General features: G+C 43.0%; 1 protein-coding gene across 1 annotated transcript in view; it reads left to right on the forward strand.

The window, feature by feature from the left end:
* Window positions 1-18,269, forward strand: part of LOC137564340 (cytosolic beta-glucosidase-like) — a 108,449-nt gene that overhangs the window by 27,352 nt on the left and 62,828 nt on the right. The window contains exon 2 of the mRNA XM_068278107.1: window positions 2,233-2,460. Coding sequence (XP_068134208.1) covers window positions 2,233-2,460 — 228 coding nt within the window. The remainder of the gene's footprint in view (window positions 1-2,232; window positions 2,461-18,269) is intronic.

Here is an 18,269-nt window from a genome sequence, read left to right on the forward strand (position 1 = left end):
GAAACGCTGCCTTACATAGATGAGTTTAAAGGGAACCTTCATTGACATGTGACATAGGGGTTGATTCATTAAAACAAAAAAGCAAGGTGCACACGCTACGCAGGATAGTGCTGCTTAACATGCATTCCTAAGTTACGCGCACACTTGTCTAAGTTACGCACGCTTCTTTAACTGCAGCACGCTGTGAAGTAGCGCAACCACGATACTTCACTAGCACAACCGCTATAACATTAATTAATTAACGTAGTAGTAGCCGCGCTAATGAAGTATAGTCTGTGCCTACCCCTGTTACTCTGGGCAATGGAATAATGCAAATTAGGCAGTAGCAGCCAATCCACCCATAGAGACTCAAACTCAGTTCCTGGTCTGCTGCTTCTGGTCGTATTGTCAAAAATTCAGGGAATGCTTTTGAAAACAAAGAAAACCCTGATAATCCCCTCTGAGGATATGCACTAGTCCAAAACCTGTTGCTTCTGTCAGATTTTAACTGCTTACTTTATTCGCTATAGTGATCCTTAAAGGGGAACTGAAGAGAGAGGTATATGGAGGCTGCCATGTTTATTTCCTTTTAAGCAATACCAGTTACCTGGCAGCCCTGCTGATCCTCTGCCTCTAATACTATTAGCCATAGCCCCTGAACAAGCATGCAGCAGATCAGGTGTTTTAGTCAGATCTGACAAGACTAGCTGCATGCTTGTTTCTGGTGTTATTCAGATACTACTGCAGAGAAATAGACCAGCAGGGCTGCCAGGCAACTGGCAATTATTAAAAGGAAATAAATATGACAGCCTCCGTATGTATACCTCTTACTTCAGTTCCCCGGGTCTACATGAAAAGGGCGCCGGTAAAAAAGGGTGCCTGGTGGAGCCCATATATATACCAACTTCGGCTACAAAAAAGGCGCCTGGTGTAGCCCATATAAAGTTCGGCTACAAAAAAGACGCTTGGTGTAGCCCATATAAAAACTTCGGCTACAAAAAAACCAAGGCGCCTGGTGTAGCCCATATAAAAACTTCGGCTACAAAAAAACTCTGGGATGTGTTAATTACTATTCCCCCTCCAGGCCGCCATGGATAGTGGGGAATGAAATAATTCGGCTTCCAGCGCTTGTAGCCCATATACAAACTTCGGCTACAAAAAAAAGTCAATAATATGGGCTACAGAGGGGCACCTTACTGTAGCCGAAAAAAAATATGGTCTACAAAGGGGAGCCCGCTTGTAGCCGAAAACCTTGTAGCCGAAAAAATATGGGCTACAAAGGGGAGCCCACTTGTAGCCTATATCAAAACTCGGGCGCCCTTTTCTACACCTTGTAGCCCATATTTCCAGAAATAACATTGATGTCTATGGCGGCGCCCTTTTCATACAGGCAGCTCGGGCGCCCTTTTCAACCGATCCCCAGTTCCCCTTTAAAGGATACCCGAGGTGACATGTGACATGATGAGATAGACATGTGTATGTACAGTGCCTAGCACACAAATAACTAGGCTGTGTTCCTTTTTTTCTTTCTCTGCCTGAAAGAGTTAAATATCAGGTATGTAAGTGGCTGACTCAATCCTGACCCAGACAGGAAGTGACTACAGCGTGACCTTCACTGATAAGACATTCCAACTATAAAACACTTTCTTAACAGAAAATGGCTTCTGAGAGCAGGAAAGAGATAAAAAGGGTCATTAGTTCATAGATTTTAGCTCTGGCATACTTCAATGAATGTGTCATTGAGCAAAAACAATAAAACAGTTAAAACTTAAAAAGTAGATTTAAATATAAAATAAAACTGTGGAATACCTTAAAAAGTCATTTTTAGCAGTAGGAAGATAGATACAATTGTTTATTTCATTAGTTTATTTTTGCCCCGGGTGTCCTTTAAATGTATTTCCAGCTCGTAAAACCCAACACCTTCATACATGAGATTTTTTTTTTAGAAAAGCATATAGGAGGCAGAGATACACTTTACCAATGGCTCCATTGTCATCTTCTCTTCTCTTTTAATTTTGTTGAAAACATTACACAAACATCTACAATGACGGAAATGTAAAAAGATCACAAGTCTCACACTCTCATCCTGAGAATTCCCAGGTACTCTCAGTGGAAGCTGTAGGGCAACATATACATTTCATATAACAGGGACTTTGATGAAGGAAATCCATGGTGCGTTGCCTTGACATCCATGGGTGATTGCTGTAGAAGAGGCAGACTTACATTGCATTTGACTGCTTCCTTTTTCTCCAGGAGGATGGGATGCAGATGGAAAAGGCCCCAATATCTGGGATACATTCACCCATCAGGGAGGAGATCGAGTTTATAAGAACCAGACTGGAGATGTTGCTTGTGGCAGCTACACTCTGTGGGAGGAAGATTTGAAATGCATCAAACAGCTTGGATTGACTCATTACCGCTTCTCTCTTTCCTGGTCACGTCTGTTACCTGATGGGACGACAGGTTTTATCAACCAGAAAGGTAATTGTTTCTTACGGATACAAGGTTGAAGCTTTAATCAAGGTTATTGCTATTGTCTGGCATAATTAATTCTGGGTGTTCACCACCATCAATCTATGTAGGGGTACATTGGGAAGATCAAATAAAAGGCTCTCCACTATATTCGCTGTCTATTAATAACATGTTCTAATTAGTATAATATGTGATATATTGACTTTGTACAACCTCTTCGCTGTCAATTCAACATCTGAATTGTATCGCTAACGGTGGAACAATATGTGAACATGTAAACAGATTTGGAAGCCTCGCATAGACAAATTAAAATCTTCTGGTACTAAGACTACCCTGGAGGGTAAACAAGGAATCTGTTAGATTCTGGGCAGCACCAGACTCCTTTTTAGATTCTTAAGGCACATTTCCAAAAGTTTTAGGCCCTTAGTCAATTTACTTTTTTCTCCTAAGTTTTCTCCTAAGTGATATTTTCACACCGTATCAATAAAGTTCCCTTTAAAAAGGAAAGAAAAATAGTTGTTACAGCTGATAGAAATCCTCCAATAAATCTGGAAGCAGACATAGGGTTAACATCCTGTGTTTACAAATTAAGGTTAGAGAAACCGAGAGCCCAATATAGTGTAGTATGTTCAGCATAAAATTAGTAAAGATAATTAGTGAGAAGAGTATACTCACAAACGTGGGTTACCACAAAGGCAACCACTGTATAGGCAGGTGAGGAGATTAGACCTGTCCTCACTCAGGATTAAGAAGTCGCTCTCTGTAGATCAGAAAAGGGGTAGATCACCCCTCCACCAGGGGTGGACACGGTACCTCAAACGGGGAACAGAGGCGCCAGCAGGGTAAAAGTGGATAAAACCTTCAAAATTTGCTTGGAGGAAGCGGTGGACTTACCTCCATAAAGCAGACACGAAAGACTGTATAATGGTAATTACATTTATTATATAGTACCCCAAAAATGCAACGCGTTTCGCAGGCCACGTCCGCTTCATCAGGCAATAAACGTGGGGACAAACAGAATTTCAGCAGTAGCAGGTGTAGCGCCTCAGTCAGAGGCGCTACACCTGCTACTGCTCAAATTCTGTTTGTCCCCACATTTATTGCCTGATGAAGCGGGTGTGGCCTGCGAAACGCGTTGCATTTTTGGGGTACTATATAATAAATGTAATTACCACTATACAGTCTTTCGTGTCTGCTTTATGGAGGTAAGTCCACCGCTTCCTCCAAGCAAATTTTAAAGGTTTTATCCACTTTTACCCTGCTGGCGCCTCTGTTCCCCGTTTGCTGTGTTTACAAATTAGCTACCCTGCCGAGGCAGCCAGCTGACACAGCTGAGAGATCAAAATACATTGGTGATTAGTCACACAGATGAGGGGGAATTAGACAGGCTAAACTCTCTAAATACATACAGGGTGCATTTCTCTCCGTTTTCCTTCTGTCCTGTGCAAGAGTTCAGGTCCATTTTAAAGCCACCAACAAGCAAAAAAAATACTTAGAATAATTGTGATAGTACTTTTCACCTACTTTTTGGTACTTTTTCAGTTGCAGAGTGCTAAAAAATTATTTTAAACAAAAAATGTAATATTGTCTCGGCGCAAACTTAGGAGAAAACATTGAATAAGGGCCCTAGGGCCTACCAAGGACAAAAACATTTGAAAGAGGATGAAAATGGGAAAAAGAAAATGATTGTGAAATATAAAAATCACAATCAGTTCTATTTGTATAGTGAGCCCGCCCCAAACTGTCAGTGTATAGTGAGCCCGCCCCAAACTGTATAGTGAGCCCGTTAATAGCTGTCAGAATACGGAAATAGACAATTAGATGATTGGGAAAAGGCACAATGTACTGCCCAGCTAGAGTAAGGTGTAGTGGTTAGATGGACACAGTGGATGATCTGCACAGAGCAATATTAGTTTGGCTGTGGCACATGGGTGAGCTGTGGTGGTTATCAAGTGTGTGTGAGTCTAGCAGTACATGCCAAGAAGTTTTGAATCAGGATGATACCATTTATTGGCTAACTTAAAAGAATAAGAGTAAATTAATAACAATACTCTACTGCTACTACCAGCAGTAATCATGATTTGGCAACCTGTTTAGTAGAGCTGAATGATGGCTCACTCTGCAGCTAATGAAATACTGGGCGGCGTTGAATACTATTCCCCCTCTGAGATGACTGTGGGTCGTTTTCCACCAGCCGAGGCAAGTGAAACCTATTCAAGTAAATGGACAGCTCCGGTAGCATAGTTTACCACCTTTTGACCCTTGAAGCTTCCAGGTTCAGTTACTGCTAAGTCTCAGTGTCCCTTTGCGGGAGTGGAAACCACCGGAACCTGTAAAAAGCTGTCAAGATGTCAAATGCTTTTCTGCACACTTGTAGAAAAGCATTTGACCGACATACCAGCAGACGCCCATGTGAACCAGCCCTAACACCTTCAACTAAGCAGAGATTGTTGAGTCTACATGTCCATAGAAGGTGGGCGAGACCTTGAACCATCCCAAGGTCAATCTTATTCAGGGCTTCCTACACTAGCGGTGGATGCATACAAATACTGCCCAAGTGCATGTCCTACGAGATGCATATCTATATCGATTTAAAAAATGGTGTTTTAAAAATTGTAAGCATGTATGTAATGCGATCGCACTGTGATGTTATTGCGCTTCTTCCCAATTTCTTCTGCTGTGACTGGGCTGCGATCCATCAGTGTGTGGTGTGATTGCAGTGCGTTTTGCATTTGCAATTTGCACCAGAAAAATAAAAAAAACAAAGTGAAAGATAATTTCAATCAACAAATTGTGAGAAAATTGCATAGCGGTGCTATTTTCCTGCACTCCTGTACAAAGCGTAGGAGATCAATCTCACAGAAAACACAGCAGGGCGCCAATCGTGCTCGGGAGAAAATGGTGTCGCAAACAGATCGTCCTACTGTACGTATATATACAGTGGCTTGCAAAAGTATTCGGCCCCCTTGAAGCTTTCCACATTTTGTCACATTACTGCCACACACATGAATCAATTTTATTGGAATTCCACGTGAAAGACCAATACAAAGTGGTGTACAAGAAGAAAGCCATTGTTAACAGAAAAGCATAAGAAGTCCCGTTTGCAGTTTGACACAAACCGTGTGTGGGACACAGCAACCATGTGGAAGAAGGTGCTCTGGTCAGATGAGACCAAAATGGAACTTTTTGGCCAAAATGCAATACGCTATGTGTGGTGGAGAACTAACACTGCACATCACTCTGAACACACCATCCCCACTGTCAAATATGGTGGTGGCAGCATTATGCTCAGGGGGTGCATCTCTTCAGCAGGGACAGGGAAGCTGTTCAGAGTTGATGGGAAGATGGATGGAGCCAAATACAGGGCAAACTTGGAAGAAAACCTCTTGGAGAGGAGACTGCAAAAGACTTGAGACTGGGGCGGAGGTTCACCTTCCAGCTGGACAATGACCCTAAACATAAAGCCAGGGCAACAATGGAATGGTTTAAAACCAAACATATCTATGTGTTTGAATGGCCCAGTCAAAGTCCAGATCTAAATCCAATCGAGAATCTGTGGCAAGATCTGAAAACTGCTGTTCACAAACGCTGTCCATCTAATCTGACTGAGCTGGAGCTGTTTTGCAAAGAAGAATGGGCAAGGATTTCAGTCTCTAGATGTGCAAAGCTGGTAGAGACATACCCTAAAAGACTGGCAGCTGTAATTGCAGCAAAAGGTGGTTCTACAAAGTATTGACTCAGGGGGCCGAATAATTACGCACACCCCACTTTGCAGTTATTTATTTGTAAAAAATGTTTGGAATGATGTATGATTTTCGATCCACTTCTCACGTGTACACCACTTTGTATTGGTCTTTCACGTGGAATTCCAATAAAATTGATTTATGTTTGTGGCAGTAATATGACAAAATGTGGAAAACTTCTAGGGGGCCGAAAACTTTTGCAACCCACTGTAGATAATTTCCAACATGTTGGAAATGATCTATCTAACCATCTATCTGCCTAGCAATTAAGCATTGTTCTACTCAGCAGGAGATGACCAGAAGACAATGCACCCGAGATAATGACCAGTCTCTACCAGCACTTTACAGAAAATAATCTAATTACAGAAAATCCAATCAGATTTCTTGTTTTTTTTTTCGATTTTTATCTATCTGGAATACCAGATATTTTTCTTCAATTCTTCTAAAGATTGTATGGTGTGTGTTACATTGTCAATTTATTGATTTACACATCCAAGCAATTTTCTCAGTTTCCAATCATTTTTATCATAATTGGGGAAAATTGAACATAGGTGTGTGGTACATTGGTCATATTTTTGAAATGTTACAATCAGTCAGAAAAATTGATTGCAATTCTAAAATTGAACAGATATTTAAAAAATTGTATGGTGTGTGCCCACCTTGAGAATGATGATGGGCGAGTGGTCCAAACAGCTTTCTGTCCAGTAGCCATGCACTGTCGCCTCAACAGGAAGTGGAATTACAGGAACCAGCCAACCAGGTCATTTTAATATCTATAGTGCAAAAGGTGCAGATGGGCAATGCACAAAATATTGTGTATTGCTAAATAATGCATATTTATAACCATAAACATAAAAAAAAAAAACAGGACGATGAGGTGGGTTTTAGACATAGCCATGGTCCTTTATGTCATATTACAATAATTTGTAAAAGCACAATATACAGGTAACGGTCTACACACAAGACTGGCACCGCTGTCTGCAAATATAGCTCTTTTATTCCATACGAAAAGGCAGCAGTGACAGACTGCTGTTTCGAGTACACAACTGTTTATCAAACTGCTTATAGCCATAAAATCAAGTGATCACATTCCTTTTAAATAAGCCCTCCCCAAAGCGGGGGAAGGATCCCAGAGCAGACCTGATGGAAGACTGTGCCCTCACAATATGTAAATGCCCAGTAGGTGTACCTTACCTGTGGAATGTCTAAAAAGAAGGAGTAGCCAGCCCCACACGCAATAGGAGCAGCCAATAGGATGATCCCACTGACGTCAGCGGCCCGAGTCCCCTTGTCAACGTCCTATACAAATAAGCAGGCCCTCTTATAGGCCGTGTTACCTTGTGCATAGAACGCACCGCGCGCTGGCCAAATGACATCATCAGAGGCACTTATCAAATGAAACTGAGCGGCCAGCTTCCCTCAAGCGGTGCACCGTCCTAGCAGCACGCCCATCAGTCCAGCCAGGCCCCCCGGCGGCAAAGGCACACCGGGCGGGCGTAATGACATCACAGAGGCGCTTGTCTCCAGTCAAGGGAAAAATGTAGGCTGTAGTATCAAAAAAAGGCCACAAGATGGCAAAAAATATCGCCTACTGATGCGACCAAAAGGTTGCATACAAAGAGAGAGAAAAAAAATAAAAATTAAAAGATACACAGGGCAAAATTAACAAAACAGTGTCTCCTACCTGGTCCGCTACCGGGTTACATAAAAGCATGTTCCTAGGAATAAAGAATATAGAAAGTGTCAAAACTTCATAAACATCACATATTCTATACAATCTTCAAATCACATTGTATGCAAAAGCTCAAATCATATTGGTGGTTAAGACCCCCCACACCACAAGTGTTTAATTAGCTTCCTTATCCAGAAGGCCTCCTTCTACAGCAGGCAGGGCCGGGCCGAGGCATAGGCTGGAGAGGCTCCAGCCTCGGGGCGCAGTGTAGGAGGGGGCGCACAATTCATTCAGCTGTAATTCCTAACTGTGTTTGAAGCAGAAAGAAAAAGGAAAAGGAGATACATGGAAGTGACTGCAAGCCAGATAACTAGAGATTAAGGTGTTGGGGGCCCCGGGGAGCCTCTTAGTCTAATAGCAATCAGTGTGTGATGGCTGGGGTGGAGGGATGGAGGGGCGCACTTTGGTGTCTCAGCCTTGGGTGCTGGAGGACCTTGTCCCGGCTCTGACAGCAGGGCCCTATTTCTGTCAGACACCCTCCATGTATCGGGAACCCCATCAATCGCCATGATCTTAAGCTGTGAGATCGTATGTCGATGCACATGGAAGTGTTCAGCAATAGACAATGTGCAATTAGGGTCATGTATGTTAGACTTATGTGAGGAAAAACGGTCCTTTAAACGTTGTGTAGTCTTTCCCACATAAGCCAATCCGTGGTCAGTTTAGCTGCGATTTTTCCTATGTCGTGTACTTAGTGAAGTGTCCATGCGGATTGGCTTATGTGGGAAAGACTACACAACGATTAAAGGAACGTTTTTCCTCACATACGTGACCCTAATTGTGATCGCTTAATTTTATGGCTATAAGCAGTTTGATAAAAAGTTGTGTACTCGAAACAGCAGTCTGTCACTGCTGCCATTTCTTATGGAATAAAAGAGCTATATTTGCAGACAGCGGTGCCAGTCTTGTGTGTAGACTGTATTGTGCTCCCCCGGAGGCACTGGGGTGAGACTTGGGAACGCTGCATACACCTTTTGGTACGGTGCTCCCTTCCTTTTGTGTCAATATACAGGTAACTACATATATGAAAAATTGATAAATATGCAGTAGATATAAAGCATGATTTTTGCAATGATTAATAAAAATGTAAATTGATGTAAGGTACAAATATAAAAGTAGCGCAGGCTTTATTTTCTGAAAATGAAAGGTAATAGCTTATGACAAATCTACATACCAAAAAGCATTCACTGCTATAAAGGCAGCCATGACGCTCTGTGAGAATCTCTATGTTCCTGTTCAGTGTACTTGAGCCTAGTATATGGCGTCTGAGTCAGGGAATGGCTGCTGTGGCCATATAGAATAGCAGTTGTTCTTGGGGCCATGTACCATGTAATATGTTTCTGTCATTACATAAAAAATGAGATTCTGCAGCAGAAGTCGAGAATGGAAGAGAGTTCATGCCCTTGTTTTTTTCCCCTTCCGATGAAAGAATGTTTGGAAGGAAAATACTAAAGTCCTACCTTCTATATTAACTAAGTAGTCCAGCTGTACCAACCTGCCCACAACCAATAAGAGTTTGTAAGGGGCTTAGAGGAACCAAGAATTCCCCTTACTAAAAAAGCAATGCTAAGTATACATTTACCTTCTTAAAACAGAAGAGAATTGCAATTATTCAGCTTTAAGTGAACAAGAATGAACTCCCGTAATGTTGAATATGAAAACCATTCCTTTATGTCCCAGAAAGTCAGACTCACAAGCCGTTCAGCAGATCTAAATGTGCTTTCTGGGGCATAAAGGGAGGGTTTGCACATTTAGAAGTAATGCATCATGGGAGTTCCTTCTTGCTTAAATGAAGCTAAATAATTGAATGTACCTTTTGTTTTATATTTATACAACACCCAATAATGACAATGTGAAAAAAAGTTTAAATGAGATTTTTGCAAATGTATTAAAAAGAAAAAGAAAAAAGAAAGCGTATGTACATAAGTATTCACAGCCTTTGCCATGAAGCTCAAAATTGAGTTCAGATACATCCTGTTTCCTCTGATCATACTTGCAATGTTTCTGCAGTTTAACTAGAGTCCACCTAAATGCAGTTGATTGGACATGATTTGGAAAGCCGTACACCTGTCTATAAAAGGTCACACAGTTGACAGTTCAAAGGGTTCATGTCAGACAAAAACCAAGCATGAAGTCAAAGGAATTTTGTGCAGATTTGACTCTGCTGTGGTAGAATATTGGCACAGTTTTCAGCTGTCTGTATTGAGAAAAGTACAGGCCGGATGTGTACTTTTTACCGCCCTAAGCCGACTATCTCCAACCGCCCAATGATTACAGTGAGGGATTATCCGACATGGGGAAGGGGGGTGGTTAGGGACACTCATAGATCAAGTATATTTAAAGTTAGGCAAAAGTAACAAATACAGTTAGTGGAGATTAGGGCCACATTCACAGTGGTGTGTTACGGTGTATAGTATGCACCACCTATGTTCAAATTGTGGCAGGTGCATTGCGGTATAACAGGTTGTGGTACTGTATCATACTGCATGCAGTGTGTTGCTACTAAATGCTCGCAATAACAGTGAAAGTGATGCATGCTTTTAATTGACTGTATACTTCACTGTACCCGACACAAGGCTAACATAACATGCAGCACCGCTGTCCCGATCTGTTGCGTTCCTGCTGTCACAGGAAACGCAAGGGCCACTGTGAATGTGGCCTAAAAGCTAGGCCCTTTGGCAATCTTGGGTGAGACTACAAATTTGAGAATAGAATTATGGGAAAAGGGATAACAAGTATCAGCTTAGGGTTACTCATCACAAGATTAGGGCGATTACATTGACTTAGGACTCAATGACATGTGGCTATGTAGCATAAATATTAATAATAATATGGTAGGACATTAGACTATGACGATGGTAGGATTAGATTGTGACAGAGCTGTGGAGTCGGAGTTGGAGTTGGAGTCGAAGAGTCGGGGCAATTTTGGGCACCCGGAGTCGGAGTTGTAGTCGTTAATTTCATAAACTGAGGAGTCGGAGTCGGGGGATTTTTGTACAAAATCCACAAAGTAGATAGTCATGTCACTGACTGTCCTCTGAGGGGATCACAATCCAGGGCTGTGGAGTCGGTATAAAAATCTTCCGACTCTGACTCCTCAGTTTATGAAACCACGACTCCGACTTCAACTCCGACTCCGGGTACCTAAAATGGCTCCAACCCCTCGACTGCGACTCCTTAGTCTAATACTTAACAGGACATTAAGTATTAGACTAAGGAGTCGGAGTCGAGGAGTCGGAGTCATTTTAGGTACCCGGAGTCGGAGTTGAAGTCGGAGTCGTGATTTCATAAACTGAGGAGTCAGAGTCGGAAGATTTTTGTACCGACTCCACAGCCCTGGATTGTGAGCCCCTCAGAGGACAGTCAGTGACATGACTATCTACTCTGTAAAGTGCTGCAGAAGATGTCAGTGCTATATAAATACATAATAATAGGACATTAGATTATAAATATGGCAGGGTTAGGTTGTGAGCTCTTCTGAGGACAGTCAGTGACATGACTATGTACCATGTAAAGTGCTGCAGAAGATGTCAGTGCTATATAAATACATAATAATAGGACATTAGACTATGACTATGGTAGGATTAGATTGTGAGCTCCTCTGAGGGCAGTCAGTGACATGACTATGTACTCTTTAAAGTGCTGCAGAAGATGTCAGTGCTATATAAATACATAATAATAGGACATTAGATTATTAAGATGGCAGGGTTAGGTTGTGAGCTCTTCTGAGGACAGTCAGTGACATGACTATGTACCATGTAAAGTGCTGCAGAAGATGTCAGTGCTATATAAATACATAATAATATGGTTGGACGTTAGACTATGACTATGGTAGGATTAGATTGTGAGCTCCTCTGAGGACAGTCAGTGACAGGACTATGTACTCTGTAAAATGCTGCAGAAGATTTTTGAGGGGAGTTACAGACTGCACCATAGGATAGAAAAGAGAGCACTAGATGACAGAGAGGGGAGAGGAAAAGACAGCATGTGATGGTGAGGAAAGTGTAGAGAGAGAAGGAGAAAAATAATTGCAGTCTCAGCTGTAGAGTTGGACATGCTGGTCCAAGAAAAACAGTCAATAATCAGCAGCAGCCCCCCTCCCTCCTGTACATTAACTTATCTTTATTACAGCTGATAGTAGATAACTTTAAAAGTGCTGTTACTTGCCTGTGATAGTAGAAGCGTTTGCCACTATTTACCACTGACAGCAGCTCCTGCAGTATGAATTAAATCTCCCGGCAGCGGCTGTGCGTGTGACAAGCAGCCCGGAGAGGAAGGGGGCGAGGCTCCGTACAGGGAGAGAGAGGGGAGGGGGAGGACTCAGGGAGCGACAGGCTGCAGGCATACACGTCATGCCTGCAGCGTCATCACCTCCCACTGCCTCCGGCTCCTTCTACATCCCTGACCTGGCTGTCCGTGGCCGCCCGCAGCTATATGCAGAAAACTCAGAAGCTGGGCTGCCGCGGATGGGGTCTGGCTAGCTGCACAGAGGACCCTCCACAGCACACAGACAGGACTATACGGCAGTCAAACAGTCTCTAGGAGGGTGAAAATCGCCCTTGCTCTTTCAGGCGCGTAGGCCACGGCCTATGTTGGCTAGGCTGAAATCTGGCTTTTGTGCAGGAAAGGTCAATTCACATATCCAAACTGAGTTGACATATACAGTCAGTGCAACATAGTGTGTCCCCAGTGCGCAGTCCATTATAGTCTGCTGCAGAGGTGTGCCATTTATCATAAGTAGAGATGAGCGTAATGACGTAATTACGATTTCGCGTAATTAGTGTAATTACGATTATGGCCGTAAGTACATAATCGTAATGAAGAAGGATTTCGTAAAATTTCGCGTAAGCGTAATTTTCACGTAATTTTCGCATTACAGTTGGTATTACGAAATTAATGCGTATGGCCATGCTCCCAAGCGGAAAAGTTGACGCATGGATCAATGTTAGGTAGCCGCCGACTTTAAGGGTTATTAGCAAAGCCCCCTTAAATGCTAAGAGCCTGAAATTTGGAGAATATATTAAGGAGATCAGAAGGAATAAGAGGAAAAAATTTTTTGGGTGGTTATGTTTTTTGTTCAATTAAAATACTTTTTCTAAGTGTTTGTGTGTTTATTTACTTTTAACTATTAAAAGAAATGGGTAAGGGGTACAAGTACCTCTATACTCATTTCTCCTGGGAGGGGGGGTGGGCATCTGGGGGACCCCTTTTTAAAGGGGACTCCCAGATGCCACCATGAACCCCCCCCAGGAAATCGCGACCTCCACCTCCACCGCCCATCGGAGGTGGAGAAGAGCCCCTTGTCCTTGGATTGGACAAGGGCTCGGAGGGGGAGGGGAAAGCTTGGCTGCCCCTCCCCTTCCGAGACCCCCCAATCTATGGACCATGCGGGCTGGTATAGTCAGGATGCGGAGCCCCACGCGGCCGGTGCTCCGCATTCTGGCTATCCCAGCCTGTATGGGGGACAAGGGGTTAAAGAGGTCTGGGAGGGGGGACCCCACGTCGTTTTTTTTTTATATTTCCCACACTCAGAACGAAGTAAGTAAAACTCTTCCCACTTGGGGGAATCTATGAAAATAATACACTATTGTTACCTGTGCAAAAAAAACTGACATTTTCCGCATTTGAAAGACATTTTTCCCCTTGAAACTTAAAAATCGATTTTCTCAAAAACTATAAGGTCTTTTTGAAAAAATTTTTTTCCTCTTATTCCCACTGATCCCCTTAATATACCCTGGGAATTTGGTGTTCCTAAACTTTAAGCAGGCTTTGCTATTAACCGTTAAAGTCGGGGTTTTTTAAATGTATACATTTTTCCTTTGAAACTTTAACATCAATTTTCTGAAAAACTATAAGGTCTTTTTGAAAAAAAAATTTTCCTCTTATTTCTTCTGATCTCCTTAATATATTTTCCAAATTTCAGGCTCTTAGCATTTAAGGGGGCTTTGCTATTAACCCTTAAAGTCGGCGGCTTTTTTATATTATACGGGAGCGTTACGGTTCAATGCGAAATTACGGTATGAACGAAACGTGAAATTACGCGTTGAAAATTACGCTTACGGTATTTTCAATTACGATTTTAATGGACATTACGCTACCGTAATTTCGCATCGTAATCGCAAATTTCACATGCGTAATTATAGTAACGCGAAATTACGAAAATTTCGGCTCAACTCTAATCATAAGCGCCAATACCACTGCCCTGATAATATGCAGTTCACATAGCTCCCAACTGTCCCTCTCTTGGAGGGACAGTCCCTCTTTGGGAGCCCTGTCCCTCTTTCCTCCTCATTTGTCTTTCTTTCTATTTAAATATATATATTTCTCTACTAAAAAATGTGTTTGATTGACTCTAAACTTTATTCCCATCCTTTAAATTGATATAATGCTAATTTTAAAATGTTAATATGAAGGAACATAAACCAGGATAGAAAGGACCAGTGTGAATTATATTATTATATTTTTCTTATGTAATCTTTATGGTATGCGTGACTAGGGGTGTGACAAGGTGTGATCATGGGTGTGGCAGGGGCATGGCTTAAGTGTCCCTCTTTCTCATCTTAAAAAGTTGGGAGGTATGAGTTCAATATTGTACTGTAGTTCACCGGATTGCAAAAGATATACATGAATGGGTCCATGGGAAAGCATAAATCCATTGCACATGTCCGCACCTTGTCTGGCATACACTATAATGCAGTCTGCACCAAGAACCTGAAAAACAGCAATAGTACTTTTAGGGCCCTTTCACTCTGCGTCCCTTGCATTGTGGTGCAACGGACCGTATAATCGCATAGCAAGCAGTACTGCTCGGATACCCCTTTTCAAAATCCGTGTTGAATTCGGATCCAGATACCCAGATATCTGATCCGAATCGGATATCCGAGTTTGAAATTTTGAAATCCGAATCGGATATATCCGAATCCAATATCCCAGATATCCGGCCGGATATCTGGATAGAAAACCCGGAAGTGGCCTTTAAATTGCTGTTAAAACGTTTTTTTAGGGTAAATGAGGCATGTAGCATCATTTTTTTTAAAGGGAAACACTGGTTGATGATGTGGGGACTTTAAAATCCCCCCCCCCCCCCAAAAAAAAAAAATGGCTGTAAGGCCTAGTGCACACCGGAGCGTTTCCGCTGCGGTTTGCGATCTGCTTGCGGGTGCGGATCCGCTAGGGTAATGTATTTCACTGGGCTGGTGCACACCAGAGCGGGAGGCGTTTTGCAGAAACGCATACTCCCGGGCTGCTGCAGATTTTGGATTGCGGATGCGTTTCTGCCTCAATGTTAAGTATAGGAAAACCGCAAACCGCTCTGAAAAACGGCACTTCAGAGCGGTTTGCCAGGCGTTTTTGTTACAGTAGCTGTTCAGTAACAGCTTTACTGTAACAATACATGAAATCTACTACACCAAAACCGCTACACAAAACCGCAAAACGCTAGCTGAAACGCTGCAGAAAAATAAGAAAAAGCGTTTCAAAATCTGCTAGCATTTTGCGGATCTGCTAACGGTTTTTGGTGTGCACTAGGCCTCAATTAACATCAGGACTAGGTTCCAGACAGCGGTTGTGCAGCCCACAATGGGCTTGATTCACAAAGCAGTACTAACTGTTAGCAGGCCTGTGAAAACTTTAGACGTGCTAAGTAGGTTAGCACCGCTTTGTGAATCAAGCCCATTGTGTCCAAAGTCCAACCGCACAACTGGGACATGGCAGTTTTCAGCATAGACACCTCCAAAAAATTACGCAGCAATTGTGTTTTGGGTTAAATATAGGTGGTATCAGCACAGCAGCCGTGGCCTATGGCACCCTGGCGGTGGAAGCAGCAAAGGCAGCAGGAACAGGGCAATGCAGCAGCAGCAGGTGTAACGTCTGCCAGGAGCATGCTGGACATGACACTTCACTTGGCAGTGGCACTTGGCATTTGGCACTTTGCACATGGCCAAGTGCCAAGTGCAAAGTGCCACGTGCCGAGTGACAGTCAGACAGCAGAGAAGATACTAGTGCACACTAACTGTCACACTGGCACTGATCAGCAGCACATCAGTTCTGTAGTAAGCTAACACAGTAGTACTACTACTCTAACAACTAACTAGCATTGACTGCAATAGCACAGTACTAACTACACAATAACACAGTAATCCTATTCCCTAAACTAACCTATACTGTACCTAAGGCTAGCTGGCCAGCAGGCAGCAGCTGGCCTGGTCTGTACACAGCGCACACACACAGACACATACCAGCTGCCTGCAACAGCCCTGCAGCACACACTCTGACTGTCACTGAATGAAATCTAGCTAGCTAGCTACCTAACAATACAATAGTGTAGTGATAGTGAAGGGGTTAATCACTGAACAGCTTTAGGTTTATCACTGTATACAGCACTTGCTAGGCCAGCAGCACTGGAGCATGTCTCTCAGTGAGCAGTCACAAGCAAAGGACAAGATTTCTCATCATGGCACCCCTCCTTATTATACAGGGGGGCCTGGCCAGGGTTCCTTTCTGTGATTGGGTGCTAGGGCTTAGGCTGGGAGCCCTCTGATTGGCTCAATGAGGTCAGGTGGGGCTGGCCAGGGTTCCCTTCTGTGATTGGTTGCTAGGGCTTCTGCTGGGAGCCCCTGGGAGCCCTCTGATTGGCTCAATGACGTCATGGACGTCATCTCCTTAGTTACAGTTTCTCAATAGTCGAATATCCACGGATATCCGGATTTCCTGACAACTATCCGCGGATTGCTATCCGGATTTCGGCCCAGGTATCCGGAATCCGAATCCGGTCGGATAGCTGAAAAAAGTTCAGATATCCGGGTTACCCGGATATCCGGATTCCGGATGAGCACCACTGCTATTAGCAAGTATATTTCAATGGCGCTTCCACACTGGTGCAGTTGCGGTGCAATGATTTTCTGTTGAAATAATGTGTTACAACATGTGGGTTGAACAGATAATTTACAACAGGTCCGATCTGATTTCTGATATTTTTTTTCTGATCCATTTTGTATAGACATGATTGGAAAATCAATCAGAAATCAGATCGGACCTGCCGGAAATGATCTATTCAACCCGTCTATCTGACAGGAAATTGCATGCTATATACCAGACATTAGGCCTGGCAGCCACTAGAGCACTTTTTTGAGCATTTTTGGAGCTCCAACAATCGATGGCGCTTAAAAAAACCTTTGCTAATGTATTGTAAAAAGTCTATGTTTGTGAGCTCACTGGAGCGACTGCAGTTTTGGAAATCGCAATCACAGAACATGCAGTATTTTGTGAACGTGTGGGCTCAATAGCAGTGGCTTAGCAATAGGGGGTACAGAGGTCTCGACTGCACTGGGGCCCTTGGACCAGAGGGGCCCCGTCGGGCCCTCCCTCAACTGCAGTATTAGCTCTAAATTGGTCCTGCGCTTGTAATGATCACGTCTATAAATGCTTTGAATGATAATCATTAACAAGCTGTTCCCCATCCCCTTCTTGCACCTCTGACACTGTGTTATCCTTGGCAGGTTTTGGTGCGCCGTATCAATGTTACGTATAGAGTGCTTTGGGGGCCCATGTAAAACTCGCATCGGGGCCCATAGCTCCTTAGCTATGCCACTGCTCAATAGAATACCTAAGTCGCCAGAAAATGCACCTCAAAATGCTTACAAAATGCTTACACAAAGCCCCTGAGATTGCAGTATCGCTTTGCAATTTTTAATGTGTCCATGGCCTTAGTAAACACATCTCTTTCACATTATAGTAGTGGATTCATATGCCTGGATTCACTACCCAGTTTGGTGGGGAGTGGCATGTTCTACAATGTTCTTTCAGTAGCAGGAAAAAAGAGCGCCATCTCAAGGTGGATAGATTTTAATGCAATTATCGTTAATACGGCAAAAAAAGGGTGCCACAATAAATATCATTAACAACATTAGAACATTAAAGTTTTTGAAGTATGTTATCGTTTTAAAAGCTTGCAACGTTATAGTTTTTATCATATTTCGTTCGTATGTATAGATTCTATATTATCAAAGATATTATCGTTTCTATGTGGAAAAGGGTGTTTCTGCAGAGGGAGTGGTTAGGCAACACCGGGGGGAGTGGTTAGGGTTAGGCGCCACCAGGGGAAGTGTAATGATCTGCTCAGCTGCCTGTGCAGGCAGGCAGCTTTTTGACCATTGTTTAGGTTTGCATGCTGCAGGACTCTGGAAAGGAGACCTTCTGTCAGTTTTGCAGCTTGTGCTTGCTGAGGAATTTGCATACGTTGTCATGCAAATTGCCTGGCCACATTCATTGGAGGCGTGTACTATAAGTACTATGTGTTTCCCACAATGCTTGGCTGGTCATAAGGATTCCTTCCTGTGAAACAC

The sequence above is a fragment of the Hyperolius riggenbachi genome, chromosome 1 (genome assembly GCF_040937935.1).
Source record: "Hyperolius riggenbachi isolate aHypRig1 chromosome 1, aHypRig1.pri, whole genome shotgun sequence".
Classification (NCBI taxonomy): Eukaryota; Metazoa; Chordata; class Amphibia; order Anura; family Hyperoliidae; genus Hyperolius; species Hyperolius riggenbachi.